The sequence below is a fragment of the Poecilia reticulata genome, chromosome 1 (assembly GCF_904066995.2).
Source record: "Poecilia reticulata chromosome 1, P_reticulata-male-v2, whole genome shotgun sequence".
Classification (NCBI taxonomy): Eukaryota; Metazoa; Chordata; class Actinopteri; order Cyprinodontiformes; family Poeciliidae; genus Poecilia; species Poecilia reticulata.
In genome coordinates, this window is record NC_088830.1 from 20,169,976 (window position 1) to 20,182,878 (window position 12,903).

Consider the following 12,903-nt stretch of genomic DNA (forward strand, 5'->3'; position numbering starts at 1 on the left):
TTTCACCCATAAGAGAAGGAAGTCGTGTGAATGGTCATTGTGCTGTTATATAGAAATCAACCCAGGCCGAGTCACGAGTTGGGCATCGAGCGGTTTCCCTCTTGATTCCTGTATTTTATGGAGGAGGACAGCAGTGTGCAGAGACAACTGTCCCATTAATAACCACTAACTGCTCAGTGGTTTGGTCTGTGGCTGTTCAGCAAACTGAAAAGGATGAGCCTATAGATCAATAGTTAGGAGAAACAGACGTAGATCAGACAGTCGGCCTTCTGCTTCCACTAACTTGTCTAATCTATACAGAAAAATGAAGTAGGTCATGCGTTTAAAATCTTGAACATATACTAAAGTATTTGAAAGAATTATAAAAAATCCCTTATTTTAAGATTTTCAGCTCAAAATTGTTGGTAAAATAATAACTTTTATATGGATTTGCTGCCCTCCAGTGGTTAATCCATGAAATGTAGATTTTTTTTTATTATAAATGCAATTCAACAAGCCTCAAATTTATTCATGAAGTTATTAATAGGTTGTCCCTATGGTCACTTAATGATACCACCAAGTCAGAATCCACCCTCACAAAATAATTTACTTTTTAAGCCTCAATTGTAATCATCACAGAGCAGACTGAGGACAGCGAAGCAGAATAACAAAACAGTTTTATATTAAAAAGATTTATTTAGGCAACCCATTTAAAAACCAAACAAAATCAATGCATTATTGGACACCAGTGTTAATACATCTGTTGACCTTGACATATAAAACAAAACATATAAATGAGTTAAAAAGTACTGAATTTCATATTTTTTTAAAAAGCAACAAAAGCAAATACAGTATATGGCAGCAAAGGAAAAACAAACCAAAACTCATCAAATGACTAAAACAAAGCTAAAAACATCTCTTCTCCCCCCTATTAGTTTTCAGTTTTTATGAAAATCCCTGTCTTTACAACTTTAAAACACGGTAAAATCTATAAAAGCTGTATCTGTTCAGAGCTTCTGTCCAAAATGCATCGTAAATCCTGCTGAAGCCTCTGAATTTGATGCTGGTTACTGGTAAGCCAGGCTTCATTCTTGTCATACTGTGCGCATTTCAGGAGCTTTTTTAAGCAGCTTTTATGACACTGTGGTTAGATAATTGGTCAAGCTGAAGTCCCTCCACCTCTCTGCAAGATGGGCAAAAAAAACAACACATTTAGTACTTATTTACTTAGAAATACAACAATCCCCACATCACATGATGATTTTTCTACTCACCATGGGCTTCATTTCCCGTCCCGCTCCCTCTGGCGACTTGTATTTACCCATTTTACTGCTCTCCTCAATATGCTCCTGGAATTTTAACAAAAAAGCAAATTACATTAAACTCAATTTATGAGAATCAAGTTCAGGGTCAACACCAGTTTTCCAATTCAAAATTCCACGCATATCCAGACTGAATGTTTAAGTTTTTATTATACTGTTATTTTAGCAAATCATGAAGCAACAACAATAAAATGCTGAAGCTCAGTTCTAATTTATCTGTAAGGTAAATTGCTATTTCACTTGTACCTATCACAGCAATAGATGGATATGTTTTAGCTTCAGCTCCCAATGAGATAGGAATTTTTATGAAATTTCACCATTGAATATCAGACCTTCAATAGTGAATTTTCTCTAGAGTCTAAAATGTATCAGTGAATTTTAGTAAGATTTCCCCCTTGGGCTATCATGACTCATTGGGAGCTGAAGCTAAAACATGTTTAGCTACTGAACCATGGAATTATAATGACAATAACTCGCAGGCACTCAATAAGCCGCCTCACCATCAATTCCTTGTCCATGTAGTACGGTCGCCCGGAGCTGCCGTCATTGTGCTTTTTGTCCACAGCGTAGCAGAGAAAGAGGACGTCGACCACGTTCTCAAACAGAGAGAGGAAGCAGTTGGCCACGAGGTAGGCAAACAGACAGGAGATGAGGAGAGGTAGCACCCAGACGGTGTAGTCCTGTTGGTAATTCAGAGCCAGGACGCCCGCAAAAGCTGTACAGGAGACTATTAGAACCTGACAGACAAGTTCTTGATTAGAGGTTTCTCAACAGGGACAGAACAAATATACATTTTGCCCACTAGATGGAAGCGCACGCTGTCAGTTCACATCATGTTTGAATACAAAGTTAAACATTATAGTGTCAAGTTAACCTGGCTGTCATCTTCCTATGCAATTCTGTTCGACTAAAATCCAAGATTTCTCCCATTGACTTGGATTCCTCTGGTAGAGTTTGTACCGGGCCAAACAGCGAACAGATGGAGAAGTTGAACGATGACGCTGATTTTCTTAAAGTCAACCCTGCTCCCTTTTCATTTCAAAATGCATTTTCAATTTATGTTTAGAATCGTAAACTATTTAAAAGGACCACGCAGTGTTACATTTTTTACATTAACAAATGTGCACTAAACCCAGCTGGGTAAGGGAGAGTGTTTTCCCACCAAAGAATAAGCTCACTGAAGAAAAACATCAAGAAAATAACCATAATATAATTTATTAAAAAGAAATCTGTTAAATTGCTGTTTTGTTATGTCACAAGACTCATGAGAGTGTGGAAGCTTGTTTTAGGAGAATTTAGGTTTTACCTTGGTGAAATAAATTTTAGGGAGAAGAGAACTGAAACTCACCATGGGATATTGTCAAACTGCATCCAAAATGTGCGATTAACAAAATTAGCCACAAAAAGAGAAAAGATAAAAAACAAATGTGTGATGCATCTTACCTTTCCCATAAAGAGGACAAAGTCCCCTACTGTGTTAATGACTGCCACTTGGGCCGCGTTCTCAAGCAGGAGCTTAAAAGCATCACAAACCGAAGAGCAGAAGTTGGTGCTGTTGATGGCCGTTGCTGTATAGGCATTCTGAAACAAGTCAACAATTGCTTTGTTAAATTGTACAAAAACAAAATGGCTTTTGTGAAATCTTGTATATTCTGTCCTCATATCCCCGTTGCCACTTACTTGATTTAGGAATGCCAGACACTTTTCAAGACAATACAGACAGCAGACGCAGGCTTTCAACATGCAACGAGCGCAAGCGTTTTCCTGGAAAATGAAAAAAAAAAATATATATATATATATATACACACACAATATATAAAATAAAATCCTAGCTTGCAGATATGCATAAAAATGCACGCATTGTCAACTTGCACAATCTGGTTATAAAGGTTTATGGCTCACTTTTCCTTTGAGCTGGGTGTGGATGTACGTGAGGATGATACGAGGGATCTTAACCAGTGTGATGATGAAGGATCCCTTTGCCACAGTGCCCATGTGGTAGCGCAAGGTGTTAATTGAAGAGTAAACTACCGTAAATTGTGGCAAGTTATCCTTGTCCCTAAATTCAGTCACACATAAAAAGACAATGTTAATTGAATTCATGCAGCATACAGTGGTTCCAAAAAATCATTCCAGAGTAGGCTCATGGGCAAAATCTGAAGTTATATTGGTGTTTAGTTCATAGCGGCAGCAGTATGTCTGGAGGAGGAGGAATGAAAAGAACATCATGTCTACAGTAAAGCAAGGTGGTGACTGCGTGATCCTCTGGGGCTGTGACTTTCCTGCCCCTTCTAGCAGAGACGTGCTGAAGACAAATTAGACAAATGTCTCCTCCAGAAATGTCATGATGTGACCTTTCAACCAAAAATGGACATTTGTAGTGTTAGAAGTTTTTAGCCATTTAAAGTAATTCTTTTTTTATCCGTTTATTGCAAACACCCTCTAGTTTGTATGTTTTGCCAATGAAGCTATTTTACACTTACTGGTTGAATATTGGTTTTAGATATAGTTAAAATAAATTGGAAACATGGGTCTTTTCCTACCTTGTGAAAAAATAAGTGCTGACCGCTCCAGCGATGGTCATCTGCTGGAAAGCAAGGATGAACTCACTGATCCAGATGAGACCAACGAGGTGATACCACACCATGTACTGAAGAGGCCCCTGCATCTGGTACTCAACCACACCTGTGGAGTTGTTCTTTACAGGAGATCCTGGAGGACAAAACAAGCTTTACAGTTGACAAGAACTGAGCAGTTTGCCCATTGGTGGATTTTCTTTCCCCTCAAAACTCCTGGAAAGTTTTGCCCATCTAACATTCATTTCCTATCATGCATCTTTGATTGTTCTCTTATCTTTGTCAGTCACTTGAAACTGCAGGACATGTTTTCTTTTTTTTTGTTTTACTTTAGAGTACATAGGAATTTTAGATTAGCAGCTGGAAACTTTCTGCTTCCCTGAGTAATAAACGGAATGCAGCAAAGTGAATATTGTGTTCAGAGAGTCAGCCTGGGGGAAGAAACTGTCGCTGCGGGAGCTGGTTTTTGCGCTCTGTAGCACCAGCCTGAAGGTAAAAGTTTCAACAATTTGTGTCCAGGATGTGTGGGGTCTGCAGAGACACTAGCTGCTCTTTTCCAATTGGAACAGTGATAAACAAACAGAAACTGACAAAAATAATGATAAAGTTAGGTTTTAAAATTCAATAGGACAGATAATACACATTAAAGCATTTTAACAAAGTGAAGAGATTCCAGTTGGTTGTGTGAAACTGATTAATCATTTTTACAATGTCATTTTTAAAATTGTAATTCATAATGTCCCTCAATGGTTAAGGTTTTTTTATATGAGTACTTTGTGAAAATAAATCTCTTATCAATAACACTGCATTTAATTTGTTACATCAGTTTATCCTTGTTACAAATACCTAAATAGTTCAATACAGATATAAGATTTTTTTTTTTGTCCATGCTACTGAAATTGATGATTTTTTAATCAATTTCAGTAGCATGGAAATTGATTAATTTCCATGCTACTGACTTCACGATAACAAGTGAAGTTTGCAAAGTGCGACAATGATCAGAATAGAAACGGTTTGCTTTAGGTGTAAGGTCTTAATTATTTGTACACCTTTAGTGTTGTTTGCTTTGGTCCGAAGGAGGATCTTAAATGCTTTGGGCCCGTTTCTGTTCCACAGGTTCTTGTTAGACTGCATGGTATCATGAAGCCTTGAGAACTTAAATAGAAAAAAATTGACAGACTCAGCAAGAAAACTCAAAACGGCTCATCTGGTGTTTCAGTTGGATAATAATCCATGTGAAGAATGCTTCCATAAACACAAAACCAACCTTTTATGCTTCTCTCGGTCCCAAAAGCACTTTTGTACAAATAAGCAATTATGAATGCAAAGAAAAATATGCCCTACATATTCTCATCCTCTGTAGTGATTTTGTTTTTTTTTCCCCCAGCAACACTAAACAAACTTTTCTCCACTTGATAAAGTCGATCCACATTTACTGTAACTAAAATTCATACTTTGAGGTTTTAATATAGCACAAACGGAGGTCAATAAGGAATGAAACACCTCTTCCATAAAACAAAAAAAAAAAGCCCCAAAACACAAATAAGGCATAAATTTGATTCATCAGCTTTTCTGAGTTTGTCTTTTGTTTTCATTCTGACCATTTCCCAGTAGAAAGGAGAAGTGGGAGATGAATTGAGAAAGCCCATTGACTTGTTCTCCACATCATGAGACTGCCACAGGATTCCAGATGTGGGAGTTCAGTCATGACACAAAAGCCCAACTAAATGGCGCACACTTAATAGTCTGTTTGTTTGGGAATGGTATCAAAGACCATGGGAATTTAGAAGAAATGACTTACTGAGGAACATTCAAAAATCTAAATAGATTAAGTGGAAATCATGTGTGTTGTGGCTGACCTGACGTCCCGAGGAAGAGAAGCACGGCCACCCAGTAGACCCAGAACATCATGAGGCCGAGGAAGGTCCAGAAGGGATGCAGGAACAACGTGGGGAGGCTGGTGAACACTTTACCTGTCACATGGAACAGGCTGATGGTGACAGACACATGCTTCCTCAAGAAAAACATCAGCAGCAGCAGCACCACCTGCAAGATTAAACACAGGGTTTTCCTTACACTTTTCTAGAATGGATCAGGTGGCTAACAATGTGCATAACACGAAGGTTTTCACAATATTATTACAAAAATCACTGCATTTTAGTATTTAGTGTCATCCTGATTATGATTATGTATTTTTTTTCTACAAAAAAAAAAAAAAAAGTCTACCAATTGTGGAAATACATACTGTGAAAATAGTAGCACCAATAGAATAAACAAGCAAAGCTTTGTCGTTGTCTCCAGCCACTTCTTTCCATAACACACTTGTGCTGTTATTGCTGAGGGCATGTCTTTGGTCCGCGTACAACCACCAGAGGATACCTGTCCCACCTGAAAAAGGTCAAATGCATGCAAAGTTTGAGCTGGAAAACAAAGGTAAAACAAAATGCACTGCAGCATTTTGTGAGTCATTTTAACTGAGTAACAGAGTAAAACAAATTACCTACTGAGCCGATGATTACCAGAACTGTGAGAATTATAACCAGCACTTTAGAGATGTAACGAATAACAACCGTCATGATCAGGGACAAGACTGGATAAAAGGAGAGAAAACGTAGAACACACACAAGAGTATTTTCTTTGTGGTACATAAAACATGGCTGCAATGGTACAGTTCAAGTCAGATGTTTAAATAGGTTGATCATTTGAGCAAATATTTTAGTATCGTGCTTTTAAACCAGTGTGGACCCCCAGGAGTAAGAAAAATACAAATTGCTGCTACCTACATGGGAAACCTCAATGTCCTTTGGAGAAAAGCTTAAATGCTTAAACTAAAAATCAACAAATTCAGGCTCTTCCAATCTGTTCTACAATAAATGCAAATTTGTTCACCCAAAATAAACTTTAAAAAAACATCTGTCTGTTGTGTATACCTTTCTAAAACCAAAGTTAAAATACTTGGTCACAACCCCATGATAAATGCGTCTATTGTCGGGCAAATAACCTGAATTACTTTGAAAACAGAGCAGCGGTCTCAAACTCATTTTCGTTATGTGCCACATCAAGATAACAAATGTCCCCAAAGGGCCAGTTGTGTCCCTGTAGAGCCTAGAGGGCTACATGAAAAGTTATGGGGGGGGTCGAATTTGGCCCCCAGACTTTGAGTTTGACATATTAAGAGTCAATGACAAACGTCTCTCTAAAACCAAGAAACAAAATGTTGTCTTGCAATAATTTCTCTCTTGAGAAACAAACCAGACGAATCAAATAAAAGATAAAACCGGACAAAGATTTGACCCATCGTCCCTGCTGTACCAGCAGAAGAACTCAAAGCAGATATTAAATGATTGCCTACAGGATTAACTGTTTAGGATCTAACATCTGTAACCACTCAGACACTTCCTGTTTTCCCCCTTTACGCACCAAAAATAGTTTCCCTGCCAACTATTTCCTTCCTGCTAAAATCCCAATAAGCATCTAGAACTGAGCAGTGGGACAGCAGCAAACCAAACCTCACGAGTATGTCTTCTTTCATAACCGATTAAAGGTTCCACTACATATGATGCATGTTACAGATAAACAAAAAACAAAAAAAAAACAGTTTTATACCAAAAGCCAGAACACAAAGACCCATGATGATTTCTTTGCTGGTGATCACTCCTGCAATGACACGCCGCAGCACAGTGTTGTCACCAACAAATGTGATGAAAGCCTGGGCGAACTCAGCATAGCAGCTGATGTCCACAGGGATGCAGCGGTGGAAGATGGGGACAGCATTACTGAAAACAAGGAGGAGAAAAACATTATTTGAAAACAAAAGTAATGGAGACAATAATTTTACTTGTCATTTTTAAGTCATCAAGCAATCATTATCCCTTCTGGACCTTCCTCGGCCTCATGATGTTCTGGGTCTACTGGGTGGCCGTGCTTCTCTTCCTCGGGACGTCAGGTCAGCCACAACACACATGATTTCCACTTAATCTATTTACATTTCCCCTAGCTGGACAGGACAAATGTATGATTAAAATTGACTTGAATCCCCGTTTCTATCTTGAAAGTCCAATATTAATATCGAAATTATTCACATTGAACCGTTCCATTGTTTTTGTAACATGTCAACTCCATATTGGTGTATAAATTACCCTGCAATAGTATTCATACCTCTTAAACATTTCCCCGTTTCATCATGTTTCAACCTCAAACTTCACAGCATTTATTTGTCAACCCACTGACAACTCAATCAGTTGCGCTAGAGCAGGGTCACATCTAAAACATGGCAGTGAGCCCCGAGGACCTGGGTTGGAAACTCCTACGTCATAGAACATTAGTAAACAAACAGCATCTTGGAAAATTTTGAAGAAATGTTAAAAAGGGACACGTTATAGCAAACCACCCAACACTAGTTTGTGATGTTCTATGTCTATGATGTCAATACTCAAGTTTGTCGATGTAACGCAACATAAACGTAGAGTTCAATGGGTATGAACGCTTTTGTAAGCTGCTGATTGTAGTGTAAAAAAAGAAAAATCTTTTTTAAAAACCCAAAGCATTGAAATGACTCACCTTTGTGGAACGGGAAGTTTTGGACATTTTAAGAATCTGTCACTGCTGCTGTCATATCTTGTTGGAGTAAGCTCATAGGAGCAGAGATTAGACCCTAACAACAGAAAAAAAACAAGTAAATTATTCAAAAGAAAGACAGTTACGATAAGAAAGAGTGTCTTCAGATTATTTAGGCCTCCATGTTGTGGACATTTCAAGAGATGTCCAGAAACATCATTAAAAAGTCTATTTGAGCTGTAAGGCAGGGCATTATTAAATCAGTAATGATAGACATATGATCAGTATCAATAGAAAATACATCAAATAGTATATTCAATCATTTCCTCAATGAAAAGAGCGTTCAATTCTGGGAGACGTAAGCAGAGGAAAGACCTAATCGCTCAACCTTTCATGGCCAGCTCAACAAGGTGAGTGACATCCGCTAACTCACTCACTCACTGGTTACCTAGCAACAACCTGTTGAGTAACTTGCACAGTTACATGCTCAGGTTTTGCTACCTGCCATATAAATGCTTCAAAATAAACCAAAGTGTGGAGTGAAAGAAGAATACGAGTGCAACAGCTCACGAAGAAACTAAGGATGATACAGGAAAGCTAACGTCAAAAGTATTTTAGATATTTAGACAAAAAAAAAAACAACATATCAATAATTGATACATTCTTCATGATACGTTTTTCAGCTATGTTGCCCAGCTCTACTCAGTAACCAATGTTCCCAAAACAGAAAAGGAAAAAATGACCTGTCCTTAGTAGCGATGTTGTTGAATACAACACAAGATCTTAGACATTTAACCTTAGATATTTAACTTGAGATAATCCCACTTCTGATAATTTACTCACCATTACTGAGCGCAAAATCTTTCAACTCTTTGTATGTCTTCAGTTCTGTGGCTGGACATTTGGAGACGCACAAGGCAATGGACTTGATTTTCCTGTTGATTACGTCAAATTTGCAAGGCTCTAGAAAGAAAACGTACCTAAAAAAATAAAACAAACAACAAAAAAAGAAACAAAATGGTATTTTAATTTTAAAACTGCTCACAACTGCAACATCTGAGAATGTGAAACAAAAAAGACAAATTTCTCTGATAAAAATTCATTTTATGGTTGCCATGTTAACGAGGGCAGAAACTTAAAGATGTTGACATTTGCTACCCCATCAGACAGACTCTGCTTTGTTGCTGAAATGCCCGTTTTCTTTTTTTTTTCCCTCCAAAGCCTCCATGGGCAATCAGCCCATCAATAAAGCATTGGCCTTTGTTCCCCTGAAGCTAGGCCTTCAGACTGTGGGATGGTGGTAACCTCCAGCCCCAAATATTCTACAGAATAGAAATTTCCTTTATTGTCCCACGGTGGAGACAGTCGTGTAAGAAAAACTCAGAACTGAGAAAAAGCTGCCAGCTTGTGCAGCTCTGGAAGTCAAGAAAAAGACAGAAATATTAAAAATCTGACACAAATCAAGAATTTCTTGTTCTGAATTAAGTACATGAAAAGACTCTGATACTTAGACTGAGACATAGAATAGCTGAGATCGAATGATTAAAATGCAGACATATTTACTTTTTCTCAGTCATGTCAGCGCCGCTGAGCGGCACTCCGTCAATCTTCTTGTTGGTGTTATTCCGGCCACAGGTGTTGCCGTAACTATCATATCCAGAGACGAGGCGGGAGGCACCTCCTGTGGCGATGGCAAAGCCACAAATTAAGGCCTGCAGACACAGATGTCAGAAGAGGACATGAACAGTTAGCAGAATACTATTAAGGCACTTGTTAGGGTCCAATGCTGAACTGCAAAGCAGAAGGGAAGCAATGCTGAGAATTTTATGGAATTATGAAGAGTCTTCACCCAAGTACATCCTGTTTTTCTCTGAATGTTGGTGCATGGGCAGTTCTCTCAGTATCTGTTAGGATTTTACAGCCACGTAGGGTAAAAACAATGTGTTTTCACTAGGCCTGTTAGGGTTTTTATACAATGACACTCTCTTGCTTGCCAGAAACATTACCTTGGTGCTATTCAATCTGAAACTAAGTCCAGCTGTGACTCAGCATTCCACATACAATATCTGATCCATCTATTGAATATAAATCACTGTGAAAATCACTGCAGTTGTTAAGCACCACTAGATGTTTTCACTTACAAAATTTAAGAAGGAACAATGTCAGTAAAGTCATGTATTTTTCTAAACTTTGAATCTACACTTTCCAGGAAAATGATAAAGGTGATCTATACATTTCATACTGAAGGTTTACCACTCATAGCACAACCAGTTTAACAACATTTGTTAAGTTCACTTGTAAAAAGTGTGTGTAAAGGTTATTTCTTTGGAACAACGCAGGGATATCAAATCTAGCGTGCAACAGTTGATTAACTGGTCCTACAAGGCAAAATACTAAAGTCTTGCCTTGAGAATTTGGTATTTTCAATAGCAACAGGTAATGCAACAGGTGAGCTCTGAACAAAAGCAGCAGTCATCATTGCCATCATCATCATCATCCAGACGTACCATGCCAATGCAAAACAGTGAGAATATGATGAGCCATGGTATATCCGTGTATTTGCGGTTCTCCGTCGGCTTCCAGTCCCGATCACCCTGCCGAGGCATGAGAGACAGACAGTTATTCTTTTGGAGCTTGTTTTTGTTGTGAGCGCCTCTCTCTTTGTGCAGCTCCCCTCAGCAGGCAAACAACCAACTACTGAGGAGTTGAAGACAAAGAGTTGCCACAGTTGGTGCTGCTGCTGAAAAAGATGTCACATTGCAATGCCCTCGAAAGGCGCTGTGAAGAGAGTCAGCCATTACCTCCAGCACATGAACTGCAACTCACCTCTGTGCTACTACAACATCCCATTGTGTTACAGTAAAAGTAAAACTTTGCGTCTCTCCGTCACAACTTTTCGATTCTTGTTTTTCTTTCCTTTTCATAAGTTCTCCGGAAAAAGACAAAACACGCACACACACACAAACATACACACACATTCGTTGTTAGCTCGTTTGGTTCATCGAAAACCTCCCGCTAGAGACACTCCCTACAGCTTCAGGTAAACACGGAAGAAGACCAATTATATACCCCCAACACTACCAGTGAAAATATGCGTGTTCATTTCAAGGACTGTAGGAAATAACACTCTGCGCAGCGGCTGTAAAAACATACAATCTCTCTCTCTCTCTCTCTCTCTCTCTCTCTCTCTCTCTCTCTCTCTCTCTCTCTCTCTCTCTCTCTCTCTCTCTCTCTCTCTCTCTCTCTCTTTGTTTTTTTTTTGCAAAGAATACTATTTTATGTGTTTCAAACTGCCATGGCTATGTGCAATTATTATTATTATTTTCTGTTGCTAAGCTATGACTTTCTGCTTTTAATTTAGCACTCTAAGCTTTTTCCTTTGCAGTGTTGTTTTTACATGTTTAATAATAATAATAATAATAATAATAATAATAATAATAATAATAATAATAATAATAATAATAATAATAATAATAATAATAATAATAATAGCCAAGATATGCTTTTGTTACTTCCAAGGTTGACTTGATAAATTACGCGCTTCTTTAAATGCATCACGACCAAGTGCATGCATAGCGTCCGTGTGGAGTTTGGCGCCACCTGCTGGAGAAAAGACGTCATTGCTCAATGCGACCACGCCAAGGAAGGGAGGGGCTTAGTGCCTGTCTCGGTCTCGCGGTCATTGGGCGAGAGGCGGGTGTGGGGAGTTTTTCCTGACAGGTTGTCTATGCTTAAAATATCTAATTAGACTATCATTGACGAAACAAATGGACTTAAATGATGTGGTGATAATAAATAGTCCGTTTTATATTCATACAGGACTGAGTTTCTGGAGGATTTTATGAATGAGCTCAGATTAGGACAAGACAGCAGATTAATCAAACTTCCTGCCACTGGTCAGTGATGACCAGATTTATGTATTTTGAAGCACTTTTTTCTCTGAATTATACATAACATGTATATACATATACATGACTTATATATTGCATATTTTTGCTAAAGTATTTATCGTCATGGAAATTGAAGTGTGTTGTTGTAACATGATTAAATGTACAAAAACTTAAGTAACTTGCCAGCTTTTAAAAGCCAGAGTAAATGAAAAGTTGGCTTTCTTTTGGATTTTATAAGTGGAGACAAATCTCTTGGAGCAGGAATGCAATACAGATGTCACTCCGTAGAAGCCCAGATAATGTATCAATTCGATGCTTATCAACTCTAAATTGAAACTTATGATAACATATTTTTTTACACAGATGTACTTCTGATGGTATGAATGAGCAACCATGCAGATGTGCTGTTAGGTCATTTTGTTACTGAAGTGCAATTGAACATGTTCTGATACAACTGCCAAGAGATCTGCCTCCCTCATATGATGAAGCCGCTCATTGCATCTCATATCCTGAATCCCGCTTGTAAATACTTCCTGCTGATCCTGCTTTGGCAACTGTATCTAAGGACAACAGGGCGTT

At 38.3% G+C, this 12,903-nt stretch overlaps 1 protein-coding gene across 1 annotated transcript; it reads right to left on the bottom strand.

Annotated features, from left to right (window-relative positions):
- Window positions 1-655: 655 nt before the first annotated feature.
- Window positions 656-11,518, bottom strand: LOC103467304 (choline transporter-like protein 1). The gene is made up of 16 exons (XM_008413564.3): window positions 11,261-11,518; window positions 10,942-11,028; window positions 9,998-10,146; window positions 9,278-9,414; window positions 8,438-8,531; window positions 7,484-7,653; window positions 6,378-6,467; window positions 6,123-6,265; window positions 5,737-5,923; window positions 3,845-4,013; window positions 3,204-3,360; window positions 2,982-3,065; window positions 2,745-2,882; window positions 1,802-2,038; window positions 1,254-1,328; window positions 656-1,162 (listed from the first exon to the last, which is right to left on the bottom strand). Exons 1-16 carry the CDS (start codon window positions 11,282-11,284, stop codon window positions 1,139-1,141), a joined length of 1,965 nt encoding a protein of 654 aa, XP_008411786.1. The 5' UTR covers window positions 11,285-11,518; the 3' UTR covers window positions 656-1,138.
- Window positions 11,519-12,903: the final 1,385 nt, after the last annotated feature.

What these genes read in the sequence shown, in the direction of transcription:
- LOC103467304 (XM_008413564.3), bottom strand. Translation starts at nt 11,284, where the DNA reads ATGGGATGTTGTAGTAGCACAGAG. An exon ending in GTCTGGCATTCCTAAATCAA is followed by an intron (nt 2,883 to 2,981) that starts GTAAGTGGCAAC and finishes GACTTGTTTCAG; the next exon opens with AATGCCTATACAGCAACGGC. An exon ending in ACATGGACAAGGAATTGATG is followed by an intron (nt 1,329 to 1,801) that starts GTGAGGCGGCTT and finishes TTAAAATTCCAG; the next exon opens with GAGCATATTGAGGAGAGCAG.